The sequence below is a fragment of the Xiphophorus couchianus genome, chromosome 19 (genome assembly GCF_001444195.1).
Source record: "Xiphophorus couchianus chromosome 19, X_couchianus-1.0, whole genome shotgun sequence".
NCBI lineage: Eukaryota > Metazoa > Chordata > Actinopteri > Cyprinodontiformes > Poeciliidae > Xiphophorus > Xiphophorus couchianus.
Genome location: NC_040246.1, coordinates 18,121,817 through 18,140,884, shown reverse-complemented (window position 1 = coordinate 18,140,884; position 19,068 = coordinate 18,121,817). Strand labels below are relative to the sequence as shown.

At 39.0% G+C, this 19,068-nt stretch overlaps 1 protein-coding gene across 2 annotated transcripts; it reads left to right on the top strand.

Annotated features, from left to right (window-relative positions):
- The first annotated feature begins 1,942 nt into the window (after window positions 1–1,942).
- On the top strand, window positions 1,943–19,012 carry LOC114133927 (disheveled-associated activator of morphogenesis 1-like). 2 transcript variants are annotated; one of them, XM_028000082.1, is made up of 27 exons: window positions 1,943–2,055; window positions 2,240–2,360; window positions 4,324–4,512; window positions 4,594–4,683; window positions 5,790–5,861; window positions 5,981–6,072; window positions 6,156–6,375; window positions 8,286–8,399; window positions 10,196–10,303; window positions 10,379–10,482; window positions 10,552–10,618; window positions 10,694–10,811; window positions 10,898–11,036; window positions 11,587–11,645; window positions 11,725–11,912; window positions 12,017–12,250; window positions 13,107–13,214; window positions 13,319–13,413; window positions 13,802–13,886; window positions 13,982–14,088; window positions 15,213–15,301; window positions 15,371–15,539; window positions 15,623–15,730; window positions 15,831–15,891; window positions 15,965–16,099; window positions 17,063–17,233; window positions 17,314–19,012. In XM_028000082.1, the coding sequence occupies exons 3-27, from the start codon at window positions 4,342–4,344 to the stop codon at window positions 17,494–17,496; spliced, it is 3,087 nt and encodes a 1,028-aa protein (XP_027855883.1). In that variant the 5' UTR covers window positions 1,943–2,055; window positions 2,240–2,360; window positions 4,324–4,341; the 3' UTR covers window positions 17,497–19,012. The 2 variants fall into 2 exon arrangements, with proteins under 2 accessions (XP_027855883.1, XP_027855884.1); XM_028000083.1 differs by lacking the exon at window positions 1,943–2,055 and having other exon boundaries at window positions 2,070–2,375.
- Window positions 19,013–19,068: the final 56 nt, after the last annotated feature.

Here is a 19,068-nt window from a genome sequence, read left to right as displayed (position 1 = left end):
TTTAAGAGTCTACTCGGTTTCTTTGCAAACATTGAAGATTTGTAGCAGTTCTTCTCCAGCAGATGGCGCTGAAAGTCACCCACAACTGGGATGGTACAGGGAAAATTTTATGGCATTCAGGATTATTTCCTGGGACAGTGAAGGCATTATTTGTCCCAAACTCTCATATCTTAAGGATTTTATCAAACACAGCAGTGACCTCTAGCAGGACAACTATCAGGTACAATAATATTATTATTATTATTGTTAGTGTCATTCTGGAACTGCACAAACTGAATAAGATCGACAGAAATATCAGAGGTGGAACCAAGTCTTTTTTCGCAGATATATAAAAACGAAAAAAAAAAATAAATCAAGTTTCAAGTCCCAAACTTCAGTTGCATTTCACAGCGAATACTAGCCCAGCAGGACAACATGCTAACGAAGAGCGGTTTTTTCCTTCAGTTTTTGGCAGTTTATTTGCATCACTTTGACATGGGAAACTCGGAAAAATATGTCATTTCTCACACGGAGTAGCTTTCAAATACCAGTCGATTAAAGAGTTTATGTAGTTTACTTTACAAGATAAAATGTTTCCCATTTTATCAATACCAAAAATGACCCAAAGACAAATTTCAAGTTAGCTTGCTAGAGCTAGATATGTAGCAATAACGAGTTAGCATATTTAGCTTGCAATAGTTAGCGAGCTAAATCTTTTGGTCCGAGCTAAATATGTACTTTGGAACTAAATATTTAAAATTAAGCCAAACATTTAATTGTGAACTAAATATTTAGCTTGCAACGTAGTCATTTAGATGATAAAATGTAATTCAGCATGATTGTGACAATGGCAAGGGGGAATGGTGTGAAAACCCCGGATGTGCCACCTTTCACAATGGCTCTTAATAAATTTGGTTAAAATTAATAAAGAGAAAGGCAATGTTTTTAAAAATAGACATAACAAATGCGGGTTTTGATTGTTTTTCTTTCTTTTTCTTTTTTTTTGCAATAATTTCAAGGAATTTCAACAACAGAATGACAGTACCAGAATTTACCTTAAGATGTATTTTTCTTGTCATTAGTTCAGAAACTATAGAAATAAAATTATGTGTTTTTTAATAACAACAAATGTCCTATCTTACAATATTTTTCCAAAATTATTAGTTCTTTTTTGTCAGTTACGTAATATTTGCAGCTCAAAAAGATTTTTAATATGACCTAAGAGAATTAATTCATAAATCTCCCATCAATATTACTATTTTTTCTACTCTGGTAGGCTCTACAAAGTGGAGGGTTTAAACTTGGAATATTTAATCAAAATGTACACAATGGTATTGCAAAATCTATTTCTATTCTATTCAAAAATATGTAGCTGGAGCAACGAATCTTTCATGTTACGTAATATGGTTCCATTTTTCTTTTGTAAATTATTGTATGTTTTGAATTTAATTTACGAGTCTAGACAGGTCAATTGGTGTTTGATGCTTGCTTAGCTCCTGGGAAGCTGCTGGTTGAACTGGTCACCTCTGCCTCTCCCAGTACAGCCCCAGTGTAAGGTTGGTGTTTTCATCCTGGAAAAACTGGCTCTGCTCTAATTCTTAACTGTGAATTTGATTGACCTTCTTCCTGAAGGCAGAGCAACTTTTCCTCCTGCAGGATCAGATAACCGTTGTTGGAATGTCACCAAGCTTCATAACACAACACACACATTATAAAACTATGTTTAGAAGCATGAGATTTGATTTTTGTTTTAATTAAAAAAATAAGTATTTTTTAGTTACTGTTGTGATTAAAGAGTTCTTATGAGTGAAGTTTCACCTCAACCTGTAGTTAAGGATGTTCAGTTCAGATGCTGATTTGCAGGTAAATCTTCAGGATCAGGTGGAGAGACTTTACCGCACACCGTGCCTCGCACACCGTGCCTCACCCTCCGCCCTCTGCAGGGGTGAGGCAAGGCTGGGTGTGACTGGAGCTGCAGGAATGCAGTCGTGTGTGTTTCAAACTCTCGCCGCGGCTCTGAATTAGGTTCTCACACACACACACAATCACCCATACAGCCTGCGACTGTGACGTCAGGTAAATATGAAGTGACTGTGAGGACGGTGCTGCAGTTCTGCAGGTTTCTGTGAAACTGGACAAACAGCGTGAATCAGCTCAGCGGTGGAGTCAATTCACCTGCGGAGTGAAACAATTTTAACTTTAACTCAGAGTTAAAGTCTTAAAAACTTGATTCAGATTAATTTTTTAAAACTTTTTCCAGATAATTTGGAACATGTAAGGAGGTTTTCTTCAGCATGTTGGCTTGGAGATGGCAGGTCGACAGCAAAGGGAAGAACTGGACCAATCACAGCTGTAAAATGACTTCATAACCTGTGACATAAGTGAGTATCACACAGGTAGGAGACTCGCACATCATGCCCTCAATAAAAAACAGAGACCATCCTGAACTTGTCATCAACAAACCAATGCATTTCTTATTCAAAGATGATGCATCAAAAGCAGAGCAGAGGTATTATCGCTCACACAGGGTGAAAATTGAGTGTTGGTCTGAAAAACATCGGTCAATGACCGAGGCGAAACTCAACAGTTTCAAAGTTAGTGAACTTTGGATTCTCAGGGTCTCCATCACTTTGGTGTTTTGATAACGTAGGCAGATTGTTCTGCCTCTAAACTCAGTTTTTAGCCAATTAATCAGTTAAATTCATTCAGTTTATTTTGATTTTAAATGTATTTAGCGCCAGTTTAACTGCAGGTAAGGTCCTGATAATATCAACTGGCATACCTTTTTTTTTCTATGTCCACTCATGCATTGAAGGTATTTAGTTGATCCAAATCAACTAAATACATGAACATTATTCACTTCACTGAGTGTAGTCCTGTTAAGTGAATGAATTCAGTATAGAGTACCCAAAAATTGTACTCTAATACATTTTTATTCAAGTAAAAGTAAAAAGTAACCATTCAAGAAATTACTTTGCAAAAAGGCGACTCAAGTACTAAGCGATCAAAATATCAATTGTTTAATATTTAAAAATTGCATAATCAGATGGACCAAAATAAAAAGTTCTGTGAAAATGTTGGCTTTGTAAGGACCGAAATGAAATGATTTTTTTTTGTAAAAAATCAAACAAAAGAAAAAAAAATCCAAATCAATTTCTTTCACTTTAAAACTTATGAACAAAAACTGAGGCGTGTGTCTGTTTCTGATGAATTTTTGGTTAAAATAAGCTTCTTCCTTTCGGTACAACATCCAGAAATTTACCCAAGTAAAAGTTAAAAGTACTCCTGAAAGTATTTATTCCCAAAAACTTACTCAAGTAAATGAAGCAGACTAATTGTGTCTCATTACAACCCATCTCTGATCACAGGTCTGAGGAACTGATAATGTTGTTGACAGAAAATTCATGACGACAGCAGAGTGAAAGTTGGTTCTGATAACTGTCCATGATCCAATCATTGCTGAGAGATTACAGGGTGATTATTATTTATGATTCAACCAGAAAGATAATCAGACTTAGATTAGCTGGAGACATAACTAGACCAAGACCAGGCGACTCAGAGTCTGACTGAAACTATTTGGTGGTCAGACTGACAACAGATGCATATAAAAGCAGGAAAACCAGAACTGGACCAGCAAGAGAGAGTCCAACTGAGACCAAATGAGCAAAAACTCTAACTGAAAAATTGCAAATCAGAGACCGGGTCAACCAGAGTCCGGTTCGTTTGGGGAGTGTGAATGTGCAATCGGACTCTAATGTGGACAAAAAAAAGCTAACTCTAGTTCTGGAAATAACCTAGCTCTCGGTTTGATTAAAGTGAACTCTGGTGTGGTTCAAATGCATATATGAACGGCAAGACGACCAGAAACCACTCCAAAAGCAAGACGTAGATTATACGGTAGGGCATTCTGGGTAAATACAACCAAAGCAAACGTCCAAGTGGGAGAAATGGCTTGTCGTCTTTTAACAAAGACAAAAGAAATCCTTCAAACTCGAAATCTAATGGTACTCCATTTTTGTTTACATTTTTTAAAGAAGGAAGATGAACTCATGTCTTCTTCTGAGGTTTTTCTGTTGTCTCATTTAGTGGTTTTTGGTGCAGTGCCCCCACAGGCAAGGAAGGGAACAGGTTGTTTAATTAGTTTGACAGAGTGAAGTGTGAAATCGAACCACAGCAGCTAAAAATGTAACAAATGTTACAACTTTGGTCCCCAGTTAATCTGAGTCTACTGAACTGCCAAACCAAATTGGTAAACCAGAGACCAAGCTAACCAGAGTCAGGCTGAGCTCAGCAGAACGGGTCCAGTTAAAACCAGAACTTGTCTTCGCGTTTTTCTCTCTCTAGTCTAGACGTGTTGCAACCATGACGTCCGAGGAGAAACCGCAACAGTGGTGGAACCTCACCACTCTGTTTCCGTGGTGCTACAAAGAACGTGATCATCGAACATCGTTCCCTGAAAATGTCGTGCCGATGCAGGTGTTGGAGCCCATGCCTCCTCCCCAGGAGCTGGACTCCCTGTTTGCTGAACTTGTGGTGCGTTCAAGAGCACAGTTTCTGTCAGAAATCTGATTACAGCTTCAGACATTAATCCCAATCTTTCTGTTTCTTCTGCAGAATGAACTGGGGTTATCAGATCAGAAGAAAGCAGCCATGTTTGCTTTGCCACCAGAAAAGAAGTGGGAGATTTACTGTTTCAATAAAAACGTAAGTGACTTCATTGGAAAAACTGGAAGTGAAACAAGCCCTCATCACAATGCTGCCACCACTTGTTTGACAGCTAAAGGTGTAGATTTTAGAGTTGGTGGCAGAATGCAGACATGGAAACTGAGGGAGAGACTAAATAGCACATTGGAGCTGAACTAAGATTCAAATAAACTACAAACCAAGACGAAAAGATAAACACAGATCTAAAATAATAAAATCAGCCACACAAAGAACAGAACACAAGAATAAAGTCAGAAATTAAACTCCAAAAAATTAACCTACATGGCAATAGCTCTTGAACTGTGTCACAGAGGAATTAATATGGTACGATCTAATGGATATATATGTAAAAAAACTAAAATAAATGGTAAAAACACAAACATAGATGAAAACCAAATGCTCAAGGATTGTGACAGTATTAGTTGTTTGAACTGATTATCTTGAAATTTATAATTTTTAGAAAAATAATGAAGACTTTTCCAACTTGTGCAAATCTGAGTTTTCCATTTCAGATCTTTGCTGAATTTCTTAAATTTTTCTGATTATTGATCAATCCAACAAGAAATATCAGTCAAATCCTTTTTTCAACTGGATGCACTCCATCATCACCACTATCCAGATGTTTGTAGGCATTGGTCTTCTCCAGTCAAGACATTTTCTATAACCTTTACCAGCACTTGGTAAAATAATTAAATTAATTTATGGATTTGATGTATAATTATGCAAACAAATTCACATTAAATATTAACATATTGTTTAAAATTAATTGAAATTTTATTTGTATCATTCCACTCTGGGTAAAAGAACTCTTCCAAGAAAAAACAAACTTTACAAACATACAAATAAATTATGTATGGATTTAAATATTTGCCCAGAACCCTAAAGGTAAGAGAAATATTTACAAATATTTAGAGCCTAGTTAAAAATGGCACCACGGCTGGTTTAGTTGCTCCCAGTTCCCATGTGGGAAATCTGACTTTGAAGGGTGTTCCAGTTGATTTTTTCTGACTGGGAAGTTCGAATTTCCCAGCTCCAAGTACAACTTGAACGCATCATTAGAGTGTATGCTGATGACTGTATGGTGTTTTTATACTGTGTGCTTTTAGGATGCAGCTGAGGATAAAGGGGCAACCAGCTGGCCTCAGTATTACATCAACCAGCTCAACTCCATGGCTGTTGTGAGTTATTTCTGAACATTCTTTCCACCATCTACCACCAAAAGAAGGATGTAAAACTAAGTTAGCTGAACTGTTTGAAACACTGAGGTGTTGTGTTGATGTGAGTCCTGATTTCTTAGATAAAGCCTGTGGTGGCATCGGAAGAAGAAGAGCAAGTCAGGCTGAAACAGGTTAATGGTCTGAAAACAGCGCTGCGGACTGAGCCAATAAGGTTTACCTTCTTACTCAAAGGAATCAACGTCTCTCCGACCTCCAGAGAATTTCAGATTAACTAACTTCACTGACCTTCTGCAGTTTTGTGACCAGCTTCCTTAACCAGGATGGGCTCTCCTGCATCCTTAACTTCCTCAAGTCCATGGACTACGAAACGGTTGAATCCCAGATCCACACTTCTCTGATCGGCTGCATCAAGGCCCTGATGAACAGCTCTGAGGGCAGAACTCATGTCCTGGAACACCCAGAGAGCATCAACATCATCGCTCAAAGCCTAACTGCAGACAACATCAAAACCAAGGTGTGTGGATGCTGCTTTTACAGCCTTTTAAACATAAACATGCTGAAAAGATTAGAAATTAGGGACAAAACAATTATTCGCGATTAATCAATTATCAAAATAATCGTCAACTATTTTAGTAATCGATTAATCGTGGCGTATACAGATTTTAAAAAGGCCATTTAGTAAACAAAAACAACATATGCAGAGCAGTAATTACGCCAAAGCTTTAAAAATAGATTACAAGAATATATACACTTTGCATTTAAGATAAAAACAGCTTTGTTTGCAAATATGTTTTAGCCAAAACTCCTCAAGTGGGATAGTTTTAGCTTCACCTTGTTCAAATACTAAAGGTATAACACCTAGGCAATAAAATGCTTTTCTTATTTCAGAAAAAATGTATTTGTTTCTTTTAATATATTTCTAATATTGTATAAAAAAGGCTTTAGTGGATGAATGAAAAATCCAATTTAATCCAATTAATCGATTAATTGTCAGAAAAAAAATGATAGATTAATCAGTTACTGAAATAATCGTTAGTTCCAACGCTGTTAGAGGTCAGAGTGCCTCGTGTGATTCGACATTTTTTCAGCACATTACTTTGTCAATGTGCTTTTGCCTCATTGATGTAATAGACATAATTAGTGTTAAGTGTTCAGTTCCCTCAGTCTTTTCTCCCAGCTGCTGTTCTGATTACGCCACAGTAGAGAGAAGCTGGACAGGTAAGGAACTTCCTGCTTTACCTGTATTACGCTGCGCTCCACCCACTTTTCACATTTCCTGTTCTCCAAGAACCTTGCGACATGTTCAGAAAGTCTGATTTTCTGAAATAAATTCACCGACAAACACCTAAAGACATGTTAGACAGGATGACGTAAAATCTACCCCATAGCTGCTTCTGTAGGCATGTAGACATACGTAGTTTTAACCCTGTAATTTCCTGTTGCTCACTGAATATCTACGCACTAAACATAGACTCAGAACAGCATCTGGCCCCTCCCTTCCTCACCTAAACATCAAACACACCAAACCTGTAAAATCCTGACTCTGATAGATTCCCAGACCCAAAACCTCTGGGGGAATTTCAGCTATGCAGTCAGAGTTTGTTCTTAGAATTTATTTGCCAGTATAAACATGAGAGTCAGATGCAAGTTTCACTTCATCAGGCCAGCTGGAGGGGGAATGAGAAAAACATGCATGTAAATGGCTAGCTACCATGCATTTTGCACATTTTTCTACTTCTGCTTGTGTTTCTGCTGTTTCTACAAAAAACCCAAATGCTTAAAGAAATGCCCAGATGTTTTTTTAGGCAACAAGTTAATGTTATTTGGTGTCTGGACAATGAGGCATTTCAAAAACCCTTCTGAATGTAACGTCAGAAATCAGCAGGCACCTGCCCCTCACCTAGCAACCCCAGGGAATCAAAGCCTGTTACCTAGCAACCCAACTGGAGTTCCATCAATCACCTAGCAATGCAAGTGGACCTCCAGCACATTTGGTCAGCTGGTTTTACCTCTGTACAATGGCTGCTGGTTTTGTTGTTGATTTACCATCCAGAAGCCACTTGCTGCATTCTTCCTGGTTGCGCATGAGGTTCTACTTCTGCTTTTCAAAGATGTATGGTTGTATAATTGCACATAGATTTGCAGATATTTTCACGTATGAGTGTAAACGTTGAGTTGCGGCGTGGCCATCAGCAGCTTATTTGGATTTAAAGTGACAAGATGCTGTAAAGCAGCTCATTCTGAAAGGAGTTCAGGACTGAGCAGATGAAAATGTAATTGTATGAGAATGATTTTGTGCAAGAAAATGTAATGAAAATGTTTTGTAAAGTCCATAGACCTACCCTAACTTAGGAAGCATAATGGTTGACCTTTAAAAAGCTGATCTCGTGTCTGACGTCTGGCTGTTTTTATCTGTATCCTAAGGTGGCCGTCTTGGAGATCCTCGGCGCTGTGTGTCTGGTCCCAGGAGGCCATAAGAAGGTCCTGAATGCCATGGTCCACTACCAGACGTTTGCCTCAGAGAGGACTCGCTTCCAGGTCTGCTTTTCCCTCTGGCTTTTAACCAACCCTAACTATACAGAAACCAAATCTCTGTTACCTTGTGGGAAGTTTTTATCAGTTTGAGAGATTTCTACTGGTCTCTGCAATTCTACGTATGGGAACCAGATATGAAAGTTAGATCTACAAAAATATTCCAACAATCTGCAAACTGCAGCTGAAAGTTCAGAGTCCGGATGAACAGCTTCTATTTGGTAAGTCTGCTGTTGCACACACAGGAATTCAACCAAAGGCATTCATATGATGCAAGCATTGAACAAATACAACTAGAAAATAAAAGTTTGGTCCCCTGCTAGAAGGTAAAGAAGGAAAAAGAAACCTCACTTTTGATTTTTAAATCTGAAAACTTGAATAGTAACGAGTCTGTGGGCTGACAGAGAGTTGATTTTGTTTCTGGTGAACCGCTTTTGTCTTGATTTGGACATGTTTCCGATCAGATTACAACGCATTTTCACTTTTAAGGCAAAGTCTATCTCATTAAACTCTCCTAAAATTGCATGATCTATCTGGAATAATTGTTTCTGAAAACCTCAATATTTTTGTCTCATATGAAGAAAGCACCAGATTCCAGGAGAGTTCAGTATAATTCTCCTTTTTTACAAAGTGTTTTTCTTTGCATGATTAGAACCAGAAGAAAGTTCAGGATTAGAAATTACACTTCAAGTTACGATTGGAGCTGGTGATCAATGGAATCAAGAATTAAACTTATTAATAAACCTCATATTTATTCACTAATTATTAAATTGAGCAAAAACATACAGATTTGAATGCTAGCAGAGACAAAGAGTGCTAATTAATCTGCAGAGGACTGACTAACAGCAATTTTAAACTCCAAAATGAAGGTTACAGGAAGTGAATGGTTAACTATTAAAGGGAAAACATGCAGTTGTGATAATGTTGGTGCCTATCTCTAGAGGTCCCTGAACGAGAGGCGGTGTATCCTGGATATGTTGAAACGCAAACACTCAATCCGTTTCAGAGACCAACTGAAACCCAAAGCACATAATTTTGGATTTACAATACATTCAGAATAAAAACACTCACTTTACCCAAATGAGTCTTTCAAACAAAAAAACAAACAGTTTTGTGTGTGTGAAAGTATTTACACACGCAAACTTCAGTGTATTTTATTGGGATTTTATGTGAAAGGCCAACACAAAGCAGGTATAAAATATATAAGCGTTTCATATCAATCGATATTGAAAAATATTAATTAATTTTTTGTTTTAAATATCTGGTGGTGTAACCTTTCTTAGTCCATAGTTTCCCTTCCACGCCCTTGTTTTATTTATTCTTAGTAAGTTATTAGGCACATATCTGTGGAAGTTACTTTACAGATTGTTGCTAGGTAACCAAAGAGTGAGAGAGTTGCTAGGTAACCAGAGAGTGAGTGAGATAATTAATGCCACTTGTGTTTTATTGTTGACTTACAATCCAGAAACCACTTGTTGTATTCTTGTTGGTTGCGCAGCAGGCTTCACTTCTGCTTTTCAAAGATGTATGGTTGTATAATTGTGCATCTGTTTGCAGCCATTTTTATGTGTCAGCATAAAAGTTGAGTTAGGGGGCGTGGCCAGCAGCAGCTCATGTGGATTTAAAGTGACAGCGGCTCATTCTGAAGGAAGGCGGAACCGACCAAACTAAATTATTATTTCATTATCCAAGAATGATTTTGTAATGAGATGTAATGAGAATATTTTGTATCGCCCATAAAGCTATTCTAACTTGTTCAAGGAAGCACATTGGGTCATCTTTAACATGTTTCCTGTGAGCAGAACCTGATGATCGACTTGGACCGGTCCACAGGTCGCCACAGTGACATCAGCCTGAAGACGACCATCATGTCCTTCATCAATGCTGTTCTCAGTCAGGGAGCAGGAGAGGTAAGCAAAGTTTCTTTTTTCTCTCTTCTTTGATCGGTTCGTCTCCTTCAGGTCTTCTGTTAAATCTGATCTCAGAATAATCTGAACTTCCGGATCCATCTGCGCTACGAGTTCCTGATGTTGGGCATCCAACCAATCCTCGACAAGCTTCGGTCCCGTGAGGACAGCACCCTGGACAGGTAGGTCAGGTGTTCGCCCTGCAGACCGAGTCAGTGTTTGCTCTTTGGACTAAATCTGCTTCTTTTCAGGCACATAGACTTTTTTGAGAAGCAGAGGACTGAAGATGAAGCTCAGATTGCTAAACGCTTTAAAACTGTAAGTAACTCCCACATTTAGACGGTTCAGATTGGAAACTGTGTTGATAACCTGATGTTCTCTGCTGCTCCTCAGACCCACATCGACACTAAGAGTGCGAGCCAGATGTTTGATGTGATCAAGAGTAAACTGAGCCACACTGAAGCTTACCCTCATTTACTGTCTGCTCTGCAGCACTGCCTCATAATTCCATGTAAAACTCTTACGTTGTTATATTGTTCTATCTCCTCAGCTAAGAGCAACATTCATTTTAACGTATTTACTCGGTTCTGTATGCAGATAATAACAGCAGGATGTCGGTTCAGTACTGGGTGCTGTTGGACCGGATCATTCAGCAGTTGGTTCTGCAGACGGATAAAGGCGAAGATCCAGATGTGGCACCACTGGGGGATTTCAACATGAAGAATGTTCTGAGCATGTGAGTTCAGACATTCGAGCAGGAAAAAAGTTGAAAGCACAACAGAGAATGTTGAAAAACTAAGAACTTCCTAAGAACTTTAGGTTTGAAGTTTTCTAGGAAAAACTTGAAATTTTCCAAGTTTCAAAAGTCGAAGATTTTTGACTTGAAAATTTTGTGAGTTTGAAAAATATTTTTACAAATTTGAAACTCAAAAATCTCAGAAGTTTCTTATAGGAAATCTTTGACATTAATTTCAGAATTTCTTAGTTTTTTGTTGCAAATTTTTGACTTCTTTTCTAGCAAATTTCTGACATTAATCTAAAAATGTCTTAGGTTTTTTTTTTCTTGCACATTTTGGACTTTTGGATCTTGTTTTTTCAAGGAGATTTCTAAGATAAAAATGAAAATTTTTCAGTTTTGGTGGAATTTACTCGTTTTTTTTATTTACATTGGCCTGAGTGTGGTGTTGTGCATTGTCTACAGAGTTCAGTACTGATGACTTTCTGCTAAATACCACAATTACATCACAGGTGAATTAACCTGAAGTTGTGTTTTTGCGCTTTAACAGGCTGGTAAAAGAAAATGAGATGAAACGGTGGAAAGAAGAAGCAGATGAAATGCGAAAAGGTAAAACAAACATTTCTCCACATTTAACCTGCGAGTCTCTGTGGATGTCAGAAAAATAAACGATGTGTCACCTTCTCAGAGCATCAGAAGCTGCAGCAACGCCTTGAGAAGAAAGAGAGGGAGTGTGAAAGCAAGAATAAAGAAAAAGAGGAGTTTTTTGAGATGCTGAACAAGGTGAAAACCAAGCTGGAGCGAGAAAGCGACGAGCACAAACGAACTAAGCTACAAGTGGAGGAGCTGAACGCTCGACTGCAACAGCTCAGCTCTGTAAGCTCAACCATTTAAACTCACATGATTAAAGTCTCAGTCTCTGAATATCCTGTTCTGTTTCTTCATACTGTGGCTCTGAAGAAGCTCTTCTTTTGTTCTAGAGCTCAAGCATCCCAGGAGGACCTCCAATCACCCCTAGTGGCTTAGTTTCACCTGTTTCAACCCCCTCTGCTCCTGGTTCTGCTCCTCCACCACCTCCTCCTGGAGCACCTCCACCTCCACCACCTCCTCCTCCTCCTGCCCCAGGACTTACTTTAGGGGTGACAGAGAAGAAGAAGAACATCCCTCAACCGTCCAGCCCACTGAAGTCCTTCAACTGGAGTAAATTACCAGAGGTAAATTTAACTTCCTTCTGGATTTATTTTTTTCTGAGTTAATTCATTGTGCAAAGCAGCTGCAGATTTAACTTTTCAGACCAAATAAGATACTGATGTTTTTACGGATTCAGCATCCTCTTCAAGCTGCAACTGTGGATGGATAAATCATCCATCCATTTATTGTCTTGAATTTATCCAAGATTGGGATGGGGGGTTAGTATATCCAAGAGGGAATCCCAGCAAATTCCTCCAGGTCCTTCTTGGTGATCCCAAAGCATTCCCAGCTCATAAGTGACATGCCATCCATGTACATCCAGAAACAACTGGAACTGTTTTAAGGGGAACCTATTATGCAAAATTCATATTTTGTATGTTTTTATATATCCATTTGGGTTTCAACTACTTCTGGAAACAGCCCAAGCACTTACAAAAATCACCCAGACATTTTTGTGGTAATAAATAAAAAAATTTTTTAATCAAAAACCTGTCAAATGTTTAGTTGTTATTGACAGAAACTGTGCTGTTACCTAGCAACCAAAGCTGAGCTGCAGCACATTAGGTCAGCTGTTTTTGTTGTTGTTGTCTTACTATCCAGAAACCACTTGCTGCATCCTCGTTGGTTGTGAAGGAGGCTCAACGTCTGCTTTTCAAAGTTGTATGGTTTTATAAGTGCAAAAATGTTTGCAGCCATTTTTAAGTGCGAGTGTAAACGTTGAGTTGGGGGCTTAGCCAGCAGCAGCTTATTTGGATTTTAAGTGACAAGAGCCACTAACTCTGCACTGATTCCACTGATGTCAAAGGGCTCAGATTGTTTTGAAATTAAACTACACTGATGGCGATGACATTTATTAAGGTAATTGTTTGTTTGTTTCAGGCGAAGATAACAGGCACCATCTGGAAAGAAATCGACGATAAAGATGTGTTCAAAGTTCTGGATCTGCAGGAGTTTCAGAACACTTTTTCAGCTTACCAGCGACCAACGGTAACACAGCATACATACAATAAACTCAGTTTACATGCACTGACTTTGTCTCTTTGTAAACAGAGCTGTTGGCCTTTGTTGGAGCTATTTGTGTGTTTTTACAGAAAGAAACTGGTGAAGCTGAGTCTGTTAAAAAAGTCAAGGAGTTGTCGGTGATCGACGGCCGTCGAGCGCAGAATTGCAACATCCTGTTGTCTAAGTCAGTATGAATTTCTGGCTGTGGGTGCGGGCAACTTTGGGTCAGTCTTAGTTCCTGTTTCTGGGTCAGAGTAAGAATCTATTACTCTGCCTTTTGAGAATATGTTGGTCAGTCCAAGATGCTGTTTCTGGAACTGGGTCAAGTTTTAAGTTTGGGGGTTAAGTCTGAGAACTTTCTTCTGGTTCTGGTCTAGTTCAGGTCCTGTTGGTTGGTCAGGATCAGTTTCAGGATCCATCTCATATCCTATTTTTGGATCTTGGTCAGTTCCCCTGATGGTTTTTCATTCTGATAAGCTGCAGCTTGTGGGGCTGGGTCAGTTCTCTAAGTATCGCTCAGTTTTGGATCCTGATTGGCGGGTTGGGTCAATGTTTGAGTTTGTGTGTGACAGATTGAAGATGACCAACGAGGAGATCTGCCAGGCCGTGATGAGCATGGATGATCAGGAGGAGTTGCCCAAAGACATGTTGGAGCAGGTATGAAACCAAAGAGACCGAAGCTCGAGTCTTTCAGACTTTGAGTGACTCAGACGATGAATTAAACAGAGATTTTCTTGCTGTGTGTGTCTCAGCTGTTGAAGTTTGTCCCTGAGAAGAGTGACGTTGATCTTTTAGAGGAACACAAACACGAGCTGGAGCGCATGGCCCGAGCCGACCGCTTCCTGTATGACATGAGCAGGTGTGTAACATCACCAACACCTGGTCGGGGCGTTTGGGGCAGGAAAAGAGTCAGTTTGTAGTCCCAAAGGAACTATGTACTCCATGATAGTGGCATAAGAAGGTGGGATCTGATTAGAGGCGCAAAAAATGGTGGAAGAAAGGGACCTGAGAGCTTCAAGAAGGTTAAAGGTGACATGTTATGCTTCCCTAAACAGCTTAGGATAATCTGTAGACCATATAAAACATGGTCATTACATTTTTTACACAAAGTAATCCTTAGATAATGAGATTTTAGTCTGATTAGTTCTGCCTGTTTGAAGCTCCTGTCAGAATGAGCTGCTTTAGGGCGTCTTGTCACTTTAAATCCAAATAAGCCGCCCCACCCAACGCAACGTTTACACTCAACACATGAAAATACATCTTTGAAAAGCAGAAGTAGAGCCTCACGCACAACCAAACAAAAATGTAGAAAGTGGTTCTGGATGGTAAGTCAACAACAAAACACTTGTATTTTCAGCAGCCATTGTACAGAGCATATAGTGGTAAACCAGCTGAGTCAATGTGCTGGAGCTCAGCTTGGGTTGCTAGGTAACGGGCTGGGCTTGGTTGAGGTTGCTAGGAAACGGTGCACTGTCAATGGAATGTGATATAACAATTTTGAAACGGCTCAATTTCCAGACACCAAAAAACAATAACTTATTGCCAAAACACATGTGAGTGTTTTTTAAGCTCTTGGGCTTTTTTCTGAACAAGTAGAGACCCAAATGGAAGAACAAAAATGTGAATTTTGAATAATAGGTTTTCTTTAAGCTTTGTAGGGTTTTTCTGTGTGGAGTTAACATTTCATTTTTGGGCACTCCAGCTTCCTTGTCACTGTGTGCACCTTAAACCTGCAAATATTAAGAAAGAACACAAGACAGATTTAGAAGTGAACTAGTCTCAACTTGTTGGAGTATTCTAATAAAAATGAACAAGAATTACTTTAATCCATCCCTCCGTCCAGTTTTATTCTTACCATCCGATCTTTTTTGCTAAACTTGCTCAAAGATATCAGTATTATAAAAGAAAATGTCGCTTATTTTGTGGGAACTAGTTGGATCTCTCCCAGTTATACCAACTAAATATTTTCTTCTGCTCAACCAGAATCAACCACTACCAGCAGAGACTCCAGGCTCTTCACTTCAAGAAGAAGTTCAATGACCGACTGGCCGAAGTCAAGCCTAAAATTGAAGGTAGGAGTTCAGAGGTCAGTGCACCTTCCTTCCTCGCTGTCCTCTTCCTCATCCTCTTTCCTCTTCCAGCTCTCAAGCTTGCCTCCACGGAAGTGATCCACAGCCAGGCGCTCCGTCAGCTCCTGCAGGTGGTTCTGGCCCTCGGGAACTACATGAACAAAGGACAACGGGGAAACGCCTATGGGTTCAAAGTTTCTAGCCTCAACAAGATGGTTGACACCAAGTCCAGCATTGACAGGTTTGACTCCAAACTCCTTCAGATCCCTGCAGTTCTGCAGCTTGATGGTGTGAAGGTCTGACTGACTGATGCTGTGTTTGCAGAAACATCACTCTGCTGCACTACATGATCACTGTGCTGGAGGAAAAGTTTCCAAGAGCCGCATCTTTCCGCAAAGAGCTGCAGAACGTTCCAGAAGCTTCTAAAGTCAAGTAAATAGAAAACACACCCAAATACACATGTTGGAGCACTTTTATGTTCCTGCTTTAACTGTGATCACTAATATCACCGTCTTCCTGAATGTCTGTGCAGCATGATGGAGTTGGAGAAGGAAATAAACACTCTGAAGTCTGGTCTGAAGAGCATTGATGCAGTAAGCTCAACAGAAGCATGAAATACCTGCTGAACTTTGCAGGATTTATATTTACATGCATGTTTGTGTGCAGGAGCTGCAGTACCAGCAGGAACAATCTTCCCAGCGTCCAGTGGATAGGTTTGTGTCTGTGGTCAGTCAGTTCATCACCGTGGCTTCCCTCAACTTCTCAGATGTAGAAGATTCTTTGCAAGAAGCTAAAGATTTGGTGAGTTATTGTCAAATATTGTCCTGCAGGTTCCTCATATTGTTGCAATAGTACAGTTTCCTTAACCTTTTACAGTTTGTGATCCAGACTGAATATTTCTTTCAAAAATTATTTTTGATAGTTGATTAAAATTAGACAAACGAGTTAGTTCAGTTCTTAAGTTTAATCTTACTTTTGTTTGAATTTATTACATCATGATTGGATTATTTACACTGGCTTCCTGTTTTGTATCAGATAGATTTTAAGATTCTTTTAACAGCTTATAAAGTTTTAAGTGGGTTGGTGACTTCTTATCAATCAACCAAATTTTATTTGTATAGCACATTTCAGCAGCAAGGCATTTCAAAGTGCTTTACATCATAACACACACAAAAACACAAAGTCATGCCACAGAATCAACAATCAAAACATTACACTAAGTCGTTAAATTCGTAACGTTTCAAGTGCGACTCTAAACAGGTGGCTTTTTAGTCAAGATTTAAAGGAAGTCTGTGTTTCAGCTGTTTTACAGTTTTCTGGAAGTTCGTTCCAGATTTGTGGTGCATAGAAGCTGAATGCTGCTTCTCCTCGTTTGGTTCTGGTTCTGGGGATGCAGAGCAGACCAGAACCAGAAGACAAGAGAGGCCTGGAAGGTTGAAACAATTAGTTTCCAGAACTCTGAGATAAAATAATCTGTTGGTATTAAATGTCCCTCAGACTCGACTTAAGAGCAAAGGAGATTATGCTTCCTCCGTTGCTGCTCTTAATAAGTTTCAAATTAGATCTCCCCAGTTTTAAAACTTATTGTGATGTTTTATTTTATTCTGATTTCATATTTTTCATGAGTCCCTGTGCAGCAATTTAGTGCAGTTTCAAGCTGTTTTTAAATAAATGTAACATTGACATTGAAAACAGCAGAGCTCTGAACTTCAGGACGTCAGCATGCTGTCAACAAACTCTTGAATTCGTGTTTTTCTGCTGAAGTTTGTAAAAGCACTGACACACTTTGGAGAGGACTCGTCCAAGCAGCAGCCAGACGACTTCTTTGGGGTCTTCAACACTTTCCTCTCGGCGTACTCTGAAGCCCGGCAGGATAACGAGGACATCGCCCGACGGCAGGAGGAGGAGGAGAAACGGGCCCTGGCGGAGGCTCAGGTCAGTGGAGATCCTGCCTGAGGTTCTTCAGAAGCTTCATCACCTCACCGGAATCCGGCTCTTTGTGTTTGTCCCTGCAGAAGAAGAAGGACCGGGAGCAGAGGATGAGGAAGGCCACGTCAGTCGAGAAAGAGGAAGGAGGAGAGTTTGATGACCTGGTGTCCGCGCTGCGATCCGGAGAGGTCTTCGAGAAAAAAGTGGCCAAAGACAAAAAGCAAAGACAAAGACCGGCATCGAGCTTCAGCCAGTACCAGGACAGCTAGTAACCGGGTTAACTGGAACCAGTGTCATGACAGTAATAACCAGTAACTGGCTCGCTGGGACTGGAGCTGAAACAGAAACAGTTCACAACCAGGACAGCTTCACTGGAACTGGACGGAACCAGTTGGAACTGTGGAAGTGGAACTGTGACTGGAACATAATGTTCATCAGAACCAGCTCACTGGTGTGACGATGGTTTCACCCTGAAGAAATGATTTTGCTTGATAAGCAAAACATTTAAATGGAAAATATAAAAACTCAAGTTAGTTTGTTTCTAAAAAAACATTCTGGGCCATTTTAATGGAACTAAATTTCTTCACATTTCACCTTCAAACGAACCCAGAAAGAGCTGAAACATTCCCATCACATCTGATATGTTTCTGAGACCAGTTAAAGCTGCAGTACGTAACTTTTATATAAAAATATATATATATTTTTTACATATTTGTTAAAACTCATGTGTAATGTAAATGATAATCTGTGAAAAGATCAATCCTCTCCTGATCCCCCCTGAGCTGCTACTGCTGTCTGAAGAAATGCACCGCTGCCCACCAAAACAACCAATCAGAGCCAGGAGGAGGAGCTTAGCGCTGTCAATCATCCTCATGGAGAAACGACTCACTATTACAGAAAACAGTCAATAGTTGCTATGCTAACTGGCCTCAGCAATCACAACAGGCTTTGCTAGGTGCATATGGTGATTGACAGCGGTAAGCCCCGCCTCCTGACTCTGATTGGTTGTTTCTAGTTTGCACTGGAGAAAAAGAGGAGCTTGATTTTTTTCCCCACAGATTATCTGTCTCAAATCAAACTGACACCATAGTGACAGTGTCAATAAAAAATAAAAAATTATATATATATATATATATATATATATATATATATATATATATATATATAAAAGTTACATACTGCATTTTAAGTCTTTCATCACATCAAAGAATAAGTTGAAATATTTAGAAAAAAACTATAAAATAACTCTCACCAATCCACCTGACAGTGAAAACACAGGGTCTGTTTATTATTATAATTATTTATTGTTTGTTAAAACACTTCGTCATTATATTCGTGATTCTAAAAGGGACGTGCAATAACAGAACCATCAGTTGATTATCAATGCCTATTTATGTCTGATTAATTATCAAACAAGTTTAATTATGTTTTATAATCAGTTAATATAATGAACAAAATATTCCAAGATGATGGTTTTACATACATTAATTTAAGAATTTTAAAATTGTATATTTAAATAATAATGTGCCTGTTCTTGGCCTGATTTATGTTTATTTCTGTTGTTAAACTGTTTCCTGTTTCTCTATGACTCACTTTCATAATAAACTGAGTGTTGAATAAAAATGCTCCTGAGCTGGAAGAGAGTAACCTCGGCTGACTTTTGATGGGTTATAAATCACATCCTTGTTTTTTGATACACACTGACACTTTAATACATCTGAATACAACTGAAAGGTTAATTATTTCCAAAACTTTATTCCAAAGTAATAAAAAAGGCACACATCAGCAGGTTTTCTGTGTATTTTATGCATAAGAATAAAAACTAACAGCCCAAAGGAAGT

Excerpts from the sequence above, each read along its gene's own strand:
- LOC114133927 (XM_028000082.1), top strand. The coding sequence starts at position 4,342 with ATGACGTCCGAGGAGAAACCGCAACAGTGGTGGAACCTCACCACTCTG. Across the intron at positions 15,540-15,622 it reads ACCAAGTCCAGCATTGACAG|AAACATCACTCTGCTGCACT; the intron begins GTTTGACTCCAA and ends CTGTGTTTGCAG. Across the intron at positions 16,100-17,062 it reads TGCAAGAAGCTAAAGATTTG|TTTGTAAAAGCACTGACACA; the intron begins GTGAGTTATTGT and ends TTTCTGCTGAAG.